General features: G+C 36.8%; 1 protein-coding gene across 8 annotated transcripts in view; it reads left to right on the top strand.

Annotated features, from left to right (window-relative positions):
• WRN (WRN RecQ like helicase) overlaps positions 1-15,121 on the top strand; it is a 137,761-nt gene that overhangs the window by 61,453 nt on the left and 61,187 nt on the right. For all 8 annotated transcript variants that reach the window (XM_067721801.1, XM_067721800.1, XM_067721803.1 and 5 more), the window contains 5 exons: positions 1,158-1,225; positions 1,513-1,621; positions 2,196-2,264; positions 6,863-6,945; positions 11,330-11,436. In XM_067721801.1, the coding sequence (XP_067577902.1) occupies positions 1,158-1,225; positions 1,513-1,621; positions 2,196-2,264; positions 6,863-6,945; positions 11,330-11,436 (436 nt within the window). The remainder of the gene's footprint in view (positions 1-1,157; positions 1,226-1,512; positions 1,622-2,195; positions 2,265-6,862; positions 6,946-11,329; positions 11,437-15,121) is intronic.

Raw genomic sequence — 15,121 nt, 5'->3', positions numbered from 1 at the left:
TATTATATATGTATCTGTGTGCCTGTCTGTGCATCTCATTGTCCAAAGCATGTTGTTGTAATAGAAATTCATTAGACAATAGTTTGAAAAACAGTGATAATCATATCAGTTTTAACATATTCAAAGGTATTTACATCCAAGGGGGCACATTTATAAGTATTGAAATGAGAGGAATACAAATGAGATGAAGAACAAGTAAAGTTGAATAAAACTAATAAGAATGTAAAACTCTAGACTGTATTTTTTCTATTTGGGGAATTTAAAATTTAATCCATGGAAGCATTTCTTTCATTTTTCCTTTTGATCTTAAAAACTAAAAAAAAATTAAACTATGTCCTACACATAGAAAAATGCACATAAATGTACATATCAGTGAATTTAAGATCACCTTTCCAGTTGATTTTCCCTCAACATTTTATTAAAAGAAATTTCAAAGATACATTAGAGTTGTTTTTTTTTTTTTACTATGAATGCCTGTATATTCACCATTAATTCACTGTTAACATTTTATTATACTTGCTTTATTATATATTGATTTTCTCTCTATCCACTTTTTAATCCATTCAATTTTTAAAATGCATCTCAAGGTAAATTGTAGACATCCTTACACTTCCCCCTAATTACTTTAGCATGTAAATCATTAACTATAGTTAAATATTTATTTATTTAATTTTTAAACTTTTGAGCTAAAATTTACATACAAAGAAATGGTTAAACCTTAGGTGTTTAACATTTGCAAATCTTAAGTGTACATGTAACCTAAACCCTTTTAAAAATATGGAACATTACAATCACTCCAGAAAGTTCCCTCATTTCCCTTCTTAGTCAATCTTTTCACCTAGAGCATTTCTCTTATTTATTTTAAATCAGTGACTCTGTTGGATATCTAGGATGAAGCTGAATTTATGTTATACTTTAGCTATATGTAATAAAATTTAATACACATATGAACAGAAGTCCTAGTTGTTCAGTCAGCTTGAATGGGAGGTTGGTCAAATGGGGCTTTTGTTTTCAAGTTCCAGGGTTCTTATATTTTTATTGAAGCTCAAAAATGTAAACAAAATTCTGGAGGAAGTGAAAAACTTAAATGGATTTCAACTTGTCCCTTGGGTTTCTTGTTAGTAAAACAGAGCAGCTTTTTGCTTTTCATCCTCCAGGGTTCAGTGGAAAGTGATTCATTCTGTATTGGAAGAAAGAAGAGATAATGTTGTTGTCATGGCAACTGGTAAGTTGTACTTAAGCAAATAATCTAATCCTTTAAAAAATAAAACTTCAAGGTTTTGACATGCTTAGTCTTTCCACAAACTCTCAAAATACAAATATGTATACAAATGGTGTGAAATATAGAAGAGAGTGAGCTGAGGGTAGATGCTCAAATTTATGCATGAATTAACTCTTAGGAAGGTAGCACATTAGTAGTGACTGTTCATCTCATACAAGTATATCGTAAAAAGAAATCAAAGTACTAAGGATTTAGTTTTATTTGTCTGAATGTATTATTTTTATTTTAAGGGTATGGAAAGAGTTTGTGCTTCCAGTATCCACCTGTTTATGTAGGCGGGATTGGCCTTGTCATCTCTCCCCTTATTTCTTTGATGGAAGACCAGGTGCTCCAGCTTGAGTGAGTAATGCTTTCATTGCCACATTACCACCCTTTTTTTTTCTTCCTGTGAAGGAAATATTTGATTTATCATGTATGTTAAAATCTAGTTCGCAGTAACGCATTGCTAAAAGTGTTGCTTTGTCTTTATTAGTAATAAATGACACTGTAGTGGAAGAGCTTGTATACTTTCTTGAGTTCTCTGTAATCCAAGGCTGCCAGATGGCCCTGAAAAAAATTTTTAAAAAGCAAATTTTATGCCAGTTTACACTACATATCACAAAATTCTTTTCTCTTTTGGTTACCCTTCTTTAGCCTAGTGTGAAGTATATACATGGAAGTGTAGTTTTTAGTTGTGAAAAATTTTAAATTTCTTTAATCTGAGCCTGCAATCTTTTTGGGAAACCCACCTTAACAGCCAGTCTTCTAATACAGCCTTTGAAGGAATTTATTTATCAAATTAGTGAGTTACAAAAAGAGATTGCAAAGAAGAAGGATGTACATCATTATATTTCTTTGTTCTTTCTCACTTAAAAATGAACTTGATATTTGTAGTGTGCACATGGTTCCAGAATATTTGTTTTTCTTCTTACAGAATGTCCAACATTCCAGCTTGCTTTCTTGGATCAGCACAGTCAAAAAATGTTCTAGAGGATATTAAGTTGTAAGTAATTTATATGATTTCTGATCGTGTGGTCAAGTGTCTGTGGTATGTGGGAAAATTTTGTACACAAAAAATTTTTATTTAATGCATGGGCAAAATATCTATAATTTAAAAATATACTTCCTTTTTATAGTATATTTATGGAACTGTTAATTTTAAAATCTTTCAAACTCAAAGAAATCTGTTATGTTCAGTTCTTGGACTGGAAGGCTAGCATTATTATGATAGAATTGTAAAATTTTGTTTTGGAAGAGAACTTGGAGAGTATCTAGTATTGTCTCATTTCACATATGAGGAAACTGAGGCCCAGAGAAAAGAATTTGCCCAAAGTCACCTAATGAATTAATGGCTGAGTGGGGACTGGTTTCTAGGTCTCTTACCCCACCAATCCTGTCATGACATAATTCCTAACAAGAATAATGTCTCAGGCACACAGAAGTGTGTGTATATATGTATTAACATGTATATGCATATATATTAATACACATTCACATACACATACATTTACTGAGTTTTAATAAATGCATACAAATATGTAACCTAAACTTCTAGCCAGATGTAGAATATTACTGTTACTCCAGAGAGTTCCTTCATGTTCCATCCCAGTCTGTCCTTCTATTCACCATCCTAAAGTGAACCAGTGTTTTAAGTTTTTCTACAATGCTTTTTTTTTTGTCTGTTATAGAACTTCATATAAATGAAGTCATACAATGGGAACTCTTTTAAGATTTCTTTCCTTCAGCATCATGTTTTGACAGTTCCCCATGTTCTTGCATGTATGAGTAGTTAAAAAAAAAAATCAGTGGTATTTTATTATATGAAATTACCATAGTTGTGTTTTCATTTCCTTATTGATGGACACTTAAGCCACTTCTAGTTTTCGAAAATTACTAATAAATCTGCTATGAACATTCCTATATATCTTTTTATTTTATTTCTTTTTTTTTTGTTTTTTTTTTTGCGGTACGTGGGCCTCTCACTGCTCTGGCCTCTCCCGTTGTGGAGCACAGGCTCCGGACGAGCAGGCTCAGCGGCCATGGCTCACGGGCCCAGCCGCTCCACGGCATGTGGGATCTTCCCAGACCGGGGCATGAACCTGCGTCCCCTGCGTCGGCAGGCGGACTCTCAACCACTGCGCCACCAGGGAAGCCCTTATTTTATTTCTTTCTTTTTATTTTTAATTTTATTTTTGGCTGCTTTGGGTCTTTGTTGCTGTGCACGGGCTTTCTCTAGTTGTGGTGAGCGGGGGCTACTCTTCGTTTTGGTGCGCGGGCTTCTCATTGTGGTGGCTTCTCTTGTTGAGAAGCACAGGCTCTAGGTGCATGGGCTTCAGTAGTTGTGGCACGTGGGCTCAGTAGTTGTGGCTCGCGGGCTCTAGAGCTCAGGCTCAGTAGTTGTGGCGCACGGACTTAGTTGCTCCGTGGCATGTGGGATCTTCTCGGACCAGGGCTCAAACCCGTGCCCCCTGCATTGGCAGACGGATTTTTAACCACTGTGCCACCAGGGAAGTCCCAGTGTATACAAATTTTTGTACGGACATATATTCTCATGTCATCGGTATAAACCAAGGAGTGGAATGACTGGGTCACGTAGTGGATATATGTTTAACCTTTTTATTCTAATTGAGGTAAATCTACATAATATAATATTCACCATTTTAATTATTTTCAAAGTGTACAGTTCAGTGGCTTTTAATACATTCACAGTGTTGTACAACCATCACCACTATCTAATTCCAGAACATTTTCAGAACCCACCCCCAAAACCTCCATGTCATGAAGGAGTCACTCCCTATTGTCCCCTCCTTCACTTCCTTTCCATCACTAATCTTTCTGTCTCAATGATTTGCCTGTTTTGGACATTTCATATAAATGGGCTCATACAGGATGTGGCCTTAATGTGTCTGGCTTCTTTCACTTAGTGTAATGTTATCAGTACTTCATTTCTTTTTATGGATGAATAATATTCCATTGTATAGACGTTTCATATTTTATATATTCATTCATCAGTGCTGGACATTTAGGTTGTTTCTACTTTTTGGCTGTTATGAATAATGGTACTATGAATATTTATGTGTAAGTTTTTATGGGAACATATGTTTTCAGTTCTTCTGTGTACATGCCTAGGAGTAGGATTGCTGAGTCATATGATACTTCTGTGTTAACTTTTTGAGAAACTGCCAGATGTTTTTGAGAGTGGTTGTACTGTTTCACATTCCCACCAGCAGTGTCTTAGAGTTCCAGTTCCTCCTCATCTCTGCCATCACTTGATATGGCCAGTCTTTAATTTTAGCCATTCCAGTAGGATGTCAGTGTGTTTTTAATTTGCATTTCCTTAATGACTAATGATGTTGAGCATCTTTTCATATACTTATTTCTTTGAGGAAGTGTTTATTTACATCTTTTGCCTATTCCTTATTTTTGTTTTTTTCTTATGAATTTTGATAGTCATTTATATCTTCTGAATATAAATCCTTCATTTGGTATATGGTTGTCAAACATCTCTTAGTTTATGATTTCTCTTTTCATTCTCTTAACAGTTCCTTTAAAGAGCATCACTTTTTCATTTTTATAACGTCCAGTTTGTCAATTTGTTGTTTTATGGATTTTGCTTTTGCTTTTTGGTGCCTCACTCATGATCACAAATATTTTCTTTTTTATTTCCTTCTAAAAATGTTATAGTTTTATTTTTTTTATTTTTATTTTTTGCGATACGTGGGCCTCTCACTGCTGTGGCCTCTCCCGTTGCGGAGCACAGACTCCGGACGCGCAGGCTCAGCGGCCATGGCTTACGGGCCCAGCCGCTCCGTGGCATGTGGGATCTTCCCCGACCGGGGCACGAACCCGTGTCCCCTGCATCGGCAGGCGGACTCTCAACCACTGCACCACCAGGGAAGCCCAGTTTTATGTTTTACATTTAGATCTGTGACCCATCTTGTGTACATTTTGTATATTGTACCAGGTATTGATTACAATTCTTTTTTTTTTTTGCATAGGCATATCCACTTCTTCCAGCTCCATTTGTTGAAAAGACTGTCCTTTCTGCACTGTATTTCTTTTGCACCTTTGTGAAAAATAAATTGACTAAATATATGTCGGTTTATTGCTACACTCTTTATTTTCTGTTCTATCAATCTGTTTGCCTGGATTGGTGTCTTGAGTACTATAGCTTTGTAATAAGCCTTGAAATAGGTAGTACAAGTCTTCCACGTTTGTTCTTTCAAAATTTTTTTTTGTTTTTGGTCTATTCTGGGTTCTTTGTATTTCCATAAGTATTTCAATATCACCTTTTCAACTAAAATGCCAGCTGGGATTTGATTGGGTTTACCTTGAATCTAGATATCTAAGAATTAGCTGTCTTTATAATTCTTATCAATGTTTTACACTGAAGAAACTGAGGCACACTGAAGAAACTGAGGCACAGCGAAGTTAAGTACTTGTCTAAGATCACTTAGCTTGTAAGAGGTAGAACTGAGATTCAAACCTGAATAGTCTGGCGTCAGAACTAATTATTTATACGGTTTCCTGTGTTAACTAGACTGAGTTAATTTCATGAGATTAAAAGCATATCTGTTCTGTTCTTAATTGTTTTGTTCCAATTCCTAGTGAAAGCACCATGCCTAGCACACAGTAGATTAAATATTTCATAGACTTTTCATATAGAACATTGTTTCATTTTATTTAATTTGGTCTATGTCTTCATTTGGTAGAATGGAAAAGAGACTGTATACGTATTTTGCCCTAGCCCTAACCTTTATTGCAGACATTGTCTTAATTAGGATTCTATCTGCCCAGAATGGAAATCAGTCACACTAGTTTAAGCAAATACTGAATTTTATATTAAGGATACAGGAATGTCTTGTGGATCCCTCTGAAAAGAAATTAGCCAGCCCTCAGGAAGAGACTGGAATGGGTATTAAAAATACAGTAGGGCTTTCTTTTTATCCATAGCCTCTGTGTGTATTCCTCATTCTTCTCTCTGAGGAGGTGAGCATTCTCTGCTTTTCTAGTTACAAAATAGATTGCTCTGCAGCTTCTTTTTGTTTCTTTTAACACGTTACAGGTCTTGACACTTGGAGACTGAGTGGTTGTTTCTTGGTTAGACCCCCAAATTCTAGGACAGAGCCTAACTGACTTGACTTTCATATGCTGTCTGTCCCTGGCCTGAGAAGATGTAGGCAAGACAGCAGAGTACACAGGAGAAACATGGGTGCTATGGATTTAATCATGGAGATGGGGGTCAAGGGTAGGATAATGGGTGGATTGCTAACACATAAAAAAGGTTTACTCTAGGCTTGATCATTTAACTCAAGCCACTGTAGTTTTGGGGCTAGACTGCTGGAAATCAGAATCTGGCTTCTAATGGCACCTTATGCTGAGTACTTCCTGGCTGGTATTGCCCACGTTTGTTTTGATGCATTGAAGTGAAATCAAAGAACCAGAATATGTGCATCTCTACACACATATAACATTCATTTTGTTTTTAATAAGTGGCGTAATATACTATTTAAAAAATTATCAGGTGTTACGGTTTTCAGTTGTATTCATTGGGTGATTGTTTTTATATTTCCTTTCCTGTTTCTTTGTTTGTTTTTACAGAGGCAAATACCGGATTGTGTACATAACTCCAGAATTCTGTTCAAGTAACTTGGACCTACTCCAGCAACTGCAGGCTAATATTGGTAAGTGGTATGATAGAATCTTTATAAGTATTTATTAAATTGAGGTATTCTTTAAAGTTAAGCTTATGAATGGATACCGGATGTTACTTAAAGTTTATTTCAAACCTTATCTCCTCCAGGAAATTTCTGCCTCTTCAACGTGGTGTCTCTCCTGTCCTTTCCCAAAGTATCCTGTAATTCGCTCTGCCATAGAGGTTAGGGTCCTGCATTGTAATGACCTGTCTATATATCTGTTTTCTTCTGCTAGACTGTAAGCTTTTCAGAGAAAAATGCCATTGTTATTTCTTTATATTTCCCGAGTGCAGTGCCTGGCGCATAGTAGGCATTTAAATGTATTGTTGAATAAATATTGAATCTTAGATTCTGTGAAATTATTATTTCCTCTTTTTCATATTCTGAATCTAAATTAAGTCAGTGTAGTGGTTCTCTACCCTTGTTGTTCATGAGAATCACCTTTCAAACTTTAGAAAAATGTCAGATCCTCAAATCTTGAAAATTGTGATTTAATGCACCTGGCTCGAGGCTGTGGCATCTGTAGTTTTTTTCACAGGTTATTCTGATGTGTAGTCAGGTTAGAAACCACAGTACCTTTGATTATTTGCTATCAGTGAGTATGATTAATTTAAAAAATTAGATAGTCAGAGCCTGTGTCCTAGAAAATGTAAATATAGAATTAGTTAAAAGCTGGTATCATTTTTTTTTCCTTTTGTGATTAAAACATTTCTGTCAGTTTTTTGCTTTTTTTTTTTTGCATTACGCGGGCCTCTCACTGTTGTGGCTTCTCCCGTTGCGGAGCACAGGCTCCGGACGTGCAGGCTCAGCGGCCATGGCTCACGGGCCTAGCCGCTCCACAGCATGTGGGATCTTCCCGGACCGGGGCACGAACCTGCATCCCCTGCATCGGCAGGTGGACTCTCAGCCACTGCGCCACCAGGGAAGCCTGGTTTTTTGCTTCTTGATGGTTAGGCTCAGCTATCCAAGAGTTGCAGTCATGGCTTCTATTGTAATTGCGCATATTTCAAACATTCAGCTGAACCAAACAATCTTTGCTTTCTAATGTAATATGATCTCATTTTATAATTATCTATTAAAATAATTCCTAACAGGTAGTTTTTTAACATTGCAGTGTCTCATTTAATGGTTACTTGCATATAACTCTAGGAAAGCATTTAACAGTTGTTCTAACAATATAGTGAAAACAAATACCTTTTAATATGTGTTAAATATCAACAAAAGAATGAGGGCAGAAATTAGCATTTGATTAAATATATTATCAAAAATTGCATCCATCAGCTGTTAAACTCCCCTGTTGCCATGTTATATTTTTGCCTTAAATGGAAAACAAATTTGATGTGTGTCCTATTAGGTTGTATGAAGTTCTTATGAATATTTCACTTTAGATTAAACCCAACAACCCTAGATATATAAATTCCATGGTTTTACTGCAAAAGTTAGGGTCTATGTCCATAGTGGTCTGAATATGTTTTGCTCCATTTTAGTATTTGTTTTGTTTCTGTGGTGGAGTTAATCCAGTATTTACTTAGATCCTTTTGACAGGTAGTTCTATTTCTCTATTTTAATTTTTTTCTAAAGGATTAAATTATGAACACTGCAGTTATTAGAGCTGCGTACTCTGCATAAAATGGATGAAAATGCTCTTTTTGGTTGACTGTCAATGTTGAACAAAATAGAATAAATTCTTTCTGAAATACTTTTATTTAACTTTTATTTGCAGGAATTTGTAAAACGCTTGCAGCAGGGAATATACTCAGAATTTTATTTGTACAGTAGTTTGACATTTAGCTATTCAGATTTATGATTTTTATGATGTGTTATTATTTAAGTAATATGGGTTTATAACAGAAGCAGCAAACAGAATTTTACACAGAGACACCTTAAAAGCAAACACACCTGTAATTGTCTTGTAACTTTGGAAGTAGGCTTGAATGACAGGTGTGCCAAAATGAAATATGTCCTGGACCTGGGCAGACACTTGGACTTGCACGTTTAATGTGGAAGTTGGCAGAAGCTTGCCTCAGCTGCTTGTGAATGGCAAAGTTTAACTCGATTAAAAGCTAGTTAGTTGGACTTCCCTGGTTGCGCAGTGGTTAAGAATCCGCCTGCCAATGCAGGGGACACAAGTTCGAGTCCTGGTCCGGGAAGATTCCACATGCCACAGAGCAACTAAGCCCATGTGCCACGACTACTGAGCCTGCACTCTAGAGCCCGCGAGCCACAACTCTGAGTGCATGTGCCACAACTACTGAAGCCCGCATGCCTACAGCCCGTGCTCCACAACAGGAGAAGCCACCGCAATGAGAAGCCGGCGTACCACAACTAAGAGTAGCCCCCGCTCGCTGCAACTAGAGAAAGCCCACATGCAGCAACGAAGACCCAATGCAGCCAAAAATAAATAAATACATAAAATAATAAAAATAGATAAATAAATAAAAATTCTTCTTAAATTAGCTAGTCAAACCTATAATTATAAGGAAGGTTTTAAAATAAAGGAGGAGCTGTCATCTTAGTTTTAATTTATTTAATTTAAAATCTGGGTCATGTAGTTTCTAAACCCAAATAAGTATAGTGGTAACATTGAATTTGTCCCAGCCACTCAGGAAATAGAAATTTGATGTGATCAACCTGTATTTGTTCATATTTAGTAGGTTTCTTTTTTTTCTTTCTTTATTTCTTTTTCTTCTCCAACTCATTGTACTTGGTAATCTCAATGAATTGTAATTATTTGCTTGTCTGTCTGCCTCCTCTTTTAGAATTATGAGCTTCTCAAAATCATGGATTGCATTTTACTAATCATTTTATACCTAGAAGAGTGTTTGGAACATAGTGGGAATTTAATAACTATAATAATAATAGCTTATTTTTTTTTATTGAGCTGTCTTTTATGCCAGCCCCTATCTTAGCATTTTACATGAATGATCTAATTTAATCTTCAGAATAACTAAAAAATGTTAGGTACTTTTATTACCTACCTTATGCTTGTGGGAAACTGACACTTGAAAGCTTAAGTAACATGCTTAAGGTAATATAAATAGTAAGCCAGGTTATGCATCTAGGTAGTCTGACTCTAGAGCACATGTTTTTAATCATCTCACTAGTGGCAGAACATTATAAATTCTCAGATAAGCATCAAGTAGTGATCATCCCCATTGAAGGGAAATATTATTTTTGTCTTAAGTATTAATTTGGTGATCGAGGGCAAAAGCACTGCTGTCACTACTTTGAAATATCTGAAGACGTTTTAGTGAATGATTATAAAATAAAGCCCTTTTCTGAAATGCATTACTACACACTGTTGATTCTGTTTCAGTGTGGGTGTGTGGTGTGAGGGCAGAGTAGAGGCGTTGCTAGGGGAAGAGAACAAAGTACATTCCTTCTTACCTACTTTGTACATAATGAGATTTAGTTCTTCCCTTACCATTTTATATTAGAAAACGTGGATGTCATCCGTCTTCCAGAACTGGCATTACAGAGGAACTCTGCAGTGTAATATGTGATCAGTCACGGACAGTGATGCATTTAATCTTAGTATGAAATACGCTGAGTCTTTCTATCTCTCTTTTTTGGTTGTTTTTACTGTATCTATTTATTTTTGGCTGCGTTGGGTCTTCGTTGCTGCGCACGGGCTTTCTCTAGTTGTGGTGAGTGGGGGCTACTCTTTGTTGCGGTTCGCGGGCTTCTCATTGCAGTGGCTTCTTGTTGCAGAGCACGGGCTCTAGGTGCGCGGGCTTCAGTAGTTGTGGCACACGGGCTCAGTAGTTGTAGTTGTGGCTCACAGGCTCTAGAGTGCAGGCTCAGTAGTTGTGGTGTACAGGCTTAGTTGCTCCACGGAATATGGGATCTTCCTAGACCAGGGCTCGAACCCGTGTCCTCTGTATTGTCAGGAGGCTTCTTAACTACTGAGCCACCAGGGAAGCCTCTCTATCTCTTTTGATAGCTAATCCATGAGATAAAATTGAAAGTATTACCAAAGAGAAAGAGAACAGCTCTTTTTTTTAGGGCATTATCGTTGCAAATGAGTGATAGCTTTGAGGACAAAGTAATAGTAAGTAATTTCTCTGAGAGATAATGATGAAAGTTAAAATTCAATAAATACGTTGTTTGAAAAATATATATTTCTCTCTTTTATCCATATGCCTTTTATCCATATATCTCCCTTTGCCTATTTTCAATAATGATTTTTGGTGTTATCTGATGTTATTTAAGCTTATATTTTTATATGAACCAAATACTTTGATTTGAATTATTTATACTACTTTCTGTAATATTTATATATTCTAATGAAGATGGTGGTAACGATTTAGATGCGTTTATTACTTTTTTTGACCTTTATTTTCTCCATTTACATATTTCTCTTTTTTTACAGGTATCACACTTATTGCTGTGGATGAGGCTCACTGTATTTCTGAGTGGGGACATGATTTTAGAAGTTCATTCAGAACTTTGGGCTCCATAAAGGAAGTACTCCCATCGGTAAGCTTTGCCAAGTGCAATGTCTTGAAATGACTTTCTTACCAAGGGAGAGTCCAGGATTGGGGAATGGCCAAAAAGCTGAAGATTCCTCTGTGAAAGGGCAAATGGATGATGTAAGCAGGGGAAAGATTTTTTTAAAAAATTCTAACCTTGACTTCCTTCTAAGCTTGGCATGTAATTTATTGAGGAATACTATAGAGCAGGACTTGGCAAACTTTTTCTGGTTCTCACACTTTGTTTCCTAATTATAAAGAACAGGAAAGTTTTACATGAGTGTTCTATATGAATGGCATATTTTATACGAAGAGCTTAAAAACTTAAAATATTGGCAACCATTTTATTTTTTATTTTTAAAAATTATGGATTCACAGGCAATTGTAAAAAAAAATGTACAGGGATGTCCTATGTACTGTTTCCCCAGTGGTAACATCTTGAATAACTGTAGTATAGTATCAAGTAGGTATATGACATTGCTACAGTTTATTCTTAGTTCACTAGTTTTATAAGTGTGTATGGGTATGTATGTATATTTTCCTATACAGTTTTATCTCATATGTATGTTTGTATAACTTCCATTGCAATAAAGACACAGAACTATTCCATTACCATAGGCTCCCTGGAGCTGTCCTTTTACAGGCATACCCACCATTCCCATCACCCCTAACCCTAACCCCTGGTGACCACTAATCTGGTCTCCATTTGTATAATTTTGTTATTTCAACAATGTTAAATAAATTGAATTGTATGGTTCGTCACCTATTGGAACTGGCTTATGTGAGTAAACCAAAAAAAAAAAGTGTTAGAAATTATTTGTTATTCTTTTGATAGATTGTCTAGTTCAACCTCATTTCTTATTAAGCGTGCTTATTGAGAGCTATCTTAAATATAGTTTCTTTTTTCTTAGCTCTTCTCATAAAGATTTGATTGGAGCAGATATTACAATAAAACAAAACAAAAGAACAAAAAACTTGAATGAACACTTAGCAAGGATATATTGGAAGAGAATCAAAGTAATGTGAATTGAGCTCCAACTATGGGACTGGCCTTGGGTCAGTGTTTTGTTTTGTTTTTTTTTGCGGTACGTGGGCCTCTCACTGTTGTGGCCTCTCCCGTTGCGGAGCACAGGCTCCGGATGCGCTGGCTCAGCGGCCATGGCTCATGGGCCCAGCCACTCCACGGTATGTGGAATCTTCCTGGACCGGGGCACGAACCCGTGTCCCCTGCATCGGCAGGCGGACTCTTAACCACTGCGCCACCAGGGAAGCCGGGTCAGTGTTTTTATCTTGGTTAACCCTCATAACAATCCAGCAACATAAATATCTTCATTACTTTCTTCTTTTAAAAAAATTTTTTTAATATAATTTTTAAAGGTTACATTCTATTTACAGTTATTACAAAATATTGGCTCTATTCCCTGTGTTGTACAATACATCCTTGAGCCTGTCTTAACACCCAGTAGTTTGTACCTCCCACTCCCCTACCCCTGTGTCGCCCCTCCCCACTGCCCACTAGTTTCATTACCTTCCTCTTGAAACAGTTCTTCTCATACCAGTAGGATAGCACACTCCCTGGTTCTCTTCCTTCCTTATTATCTCTTCTTTCTCAGTTTCCTCTGCTTATTTCTTTTCATCTCCCTGCCCTTTTAACATTGGCATGCCTAAAACCTTAGTCTTTGGACCTGTTCTCTTTCCTCTCTGTACTTACTTCCTTGGTCATTTCAACCAACATATGGTTTTAACTAAAATCTATATGCTGACAACTCCCAAATTTATATCCTCACCCTGAATTGATACCAGCAATGTATGAGTGGTTCAGTTTCTCTCCCTCCTTTTTAGCATTTGCTGTTATTATTACTATTTTTTATTTTAATCGTTTTATGGATTAATATATGTATACACACACACACACACACACACACACACACACACTTACATAAACGTTAGCTGCCTATTCAATGTCTCTCTACTTCGATGCCTGACAGGCATCTGGAACGTAACCTATTCTTAACTTCCTGATATTCTCTCCACCCCAGAACAGCTCTTCCCTCAATCTCCCCCATCTCATTTAGTAGCAGCTGCATCCTTCTGGTGCTCAGGCCAAGATTTTTGGAATTTTCTTCCACCCTTCTTTTTCTCTTACAGTCTACCCCACATTTAAACAGTAAAGAAATCTCATGAGGTCTTCAGAATATGTACAGAATCTGATCACTTCTCTCTTGATCTCTGCTACCACCCTGGTACAAGCCACCGTCTCCTTTCACCTGGCTATTACAGCAGTCTCCTGGTTGGTCTGTTTTCACTCTTACCCTCCTTAGTCTATTTCAATACAGCATCCAGAGTGATATTTCAAAAATGTTAAGTCAGACAGATCATGTCTCCTGCTCAGAACCCTCCGGTTGCAGACCATTTCACTCTAAATAAAGACAGACACTACATACCTTAAATGATCTGGCCTTTATTTTCTCTTTGACCTCATCCTCTGCTACTTGTCTCCTCATTCACTGGCTTCTAGCTGTACTGTTTGTTTTCATTGATATTCTTCAAAGGTGCCAACCGTGCTCCTACTTTAGGGCTTTGTTTCCACTCTTCGCTCTCCCTGAATAATTTTCCCCTGGGTAGTTCACATGGTGTATCCCTCACTTTTCTCAAGTCTGCTGAAATATTAGCTTTTTTTTTAGGCCTCCTGGGCCACCATATTCAAAATTTCAAATTAACCTCTCTCCCCCAGCTCTCAGCTTTCCTCATATTCCTTTCCTGTTTTTAAAATAGCACTTATCTCTGTTTAACTTAACGTATTAAGAATACACTTTGTCTATTGCCTGTGGGTCCCCACAAGAATATTCTTTGCTGATTTGGTTTATAAAATCTACAACAGTACCTGGCACATAGTGAGTGTTCCATAAGTAATGGGGAAAATGAATAAATGAATTTCGATGAGAAAGCTGAGAATGTAAGAAGTAACTTTCCCACACAGGCAGTGAGTGGTAGGGCCGGGCAGTGCTCCACAGTAGGACACTATGCTGGTTTCTAAAGCAAATGACTCAAAAGAAGTTTAAAATAGTTTCTGCCCTAAAGTAGCACATAGTCCAGTAAAGGAGTTTAGATTCATATTTACCTATAAAAGTAGAAGCAATAGTACCAAACAATAAATGGTGTATGGAGCAGTATGAATAATATAGAAAGATTAATAGTACCTGTATAGAGAAAGAAGATATTTGCATGGCGAAAGTCACTAGGCTCAGGTTCCTTGAGGACTGCTTTCTATTAATTTAGAACGGTTTAAAGTAAGCTTTTAGAAACTAGGAAGATTGCTTTCTTGAATCCTTTCCTGGGCGTTTGATTCTAGAAGGATTGTGTTAGAGGAGTTTTAAATGTTTTATGCAGTTCTGAAACACTTTTCAGTGTTGAATTAAGTCTTTTATTATGTCAGGCTGTGGACTCCATTCGATTCTTTTCATTTCTTGGGATGATTCACTGTAGCACAGGTTGTTCGTCAAGCAACGGCTGAGAAAACCTTTTTCCCCTAGTGTTTTCATGAATTCTCTTTATTAGCTAAGTGATGAGAAATGCCACCTGGTGGTTGTAGGACTCTCATTTTCCTCACTGTTCTCCGTGCTTTTTTTCTTCTAATCACAATCACCCTGGGACAACTGGCATAAACCCACAGTGCTTCACACCATATTATT

Source organism: Pseudorca crassidens, chromosome 21 (assembly GCF_039906515.1).
Source record: "Pseudorca crassidens isolate mPseCra1 chromosome 21, mPseCra1.hap1, whole genome shotgun sequence".
NCBI lineage: Eukaryota > Metazoa > Chordata > Mammalia > Artiodactyla > Delphinidae > Pseudorca > Pseudorca crassidens.
This window is presented reverse-complemented; position numbering and strand designations above follow the sequence as displayed.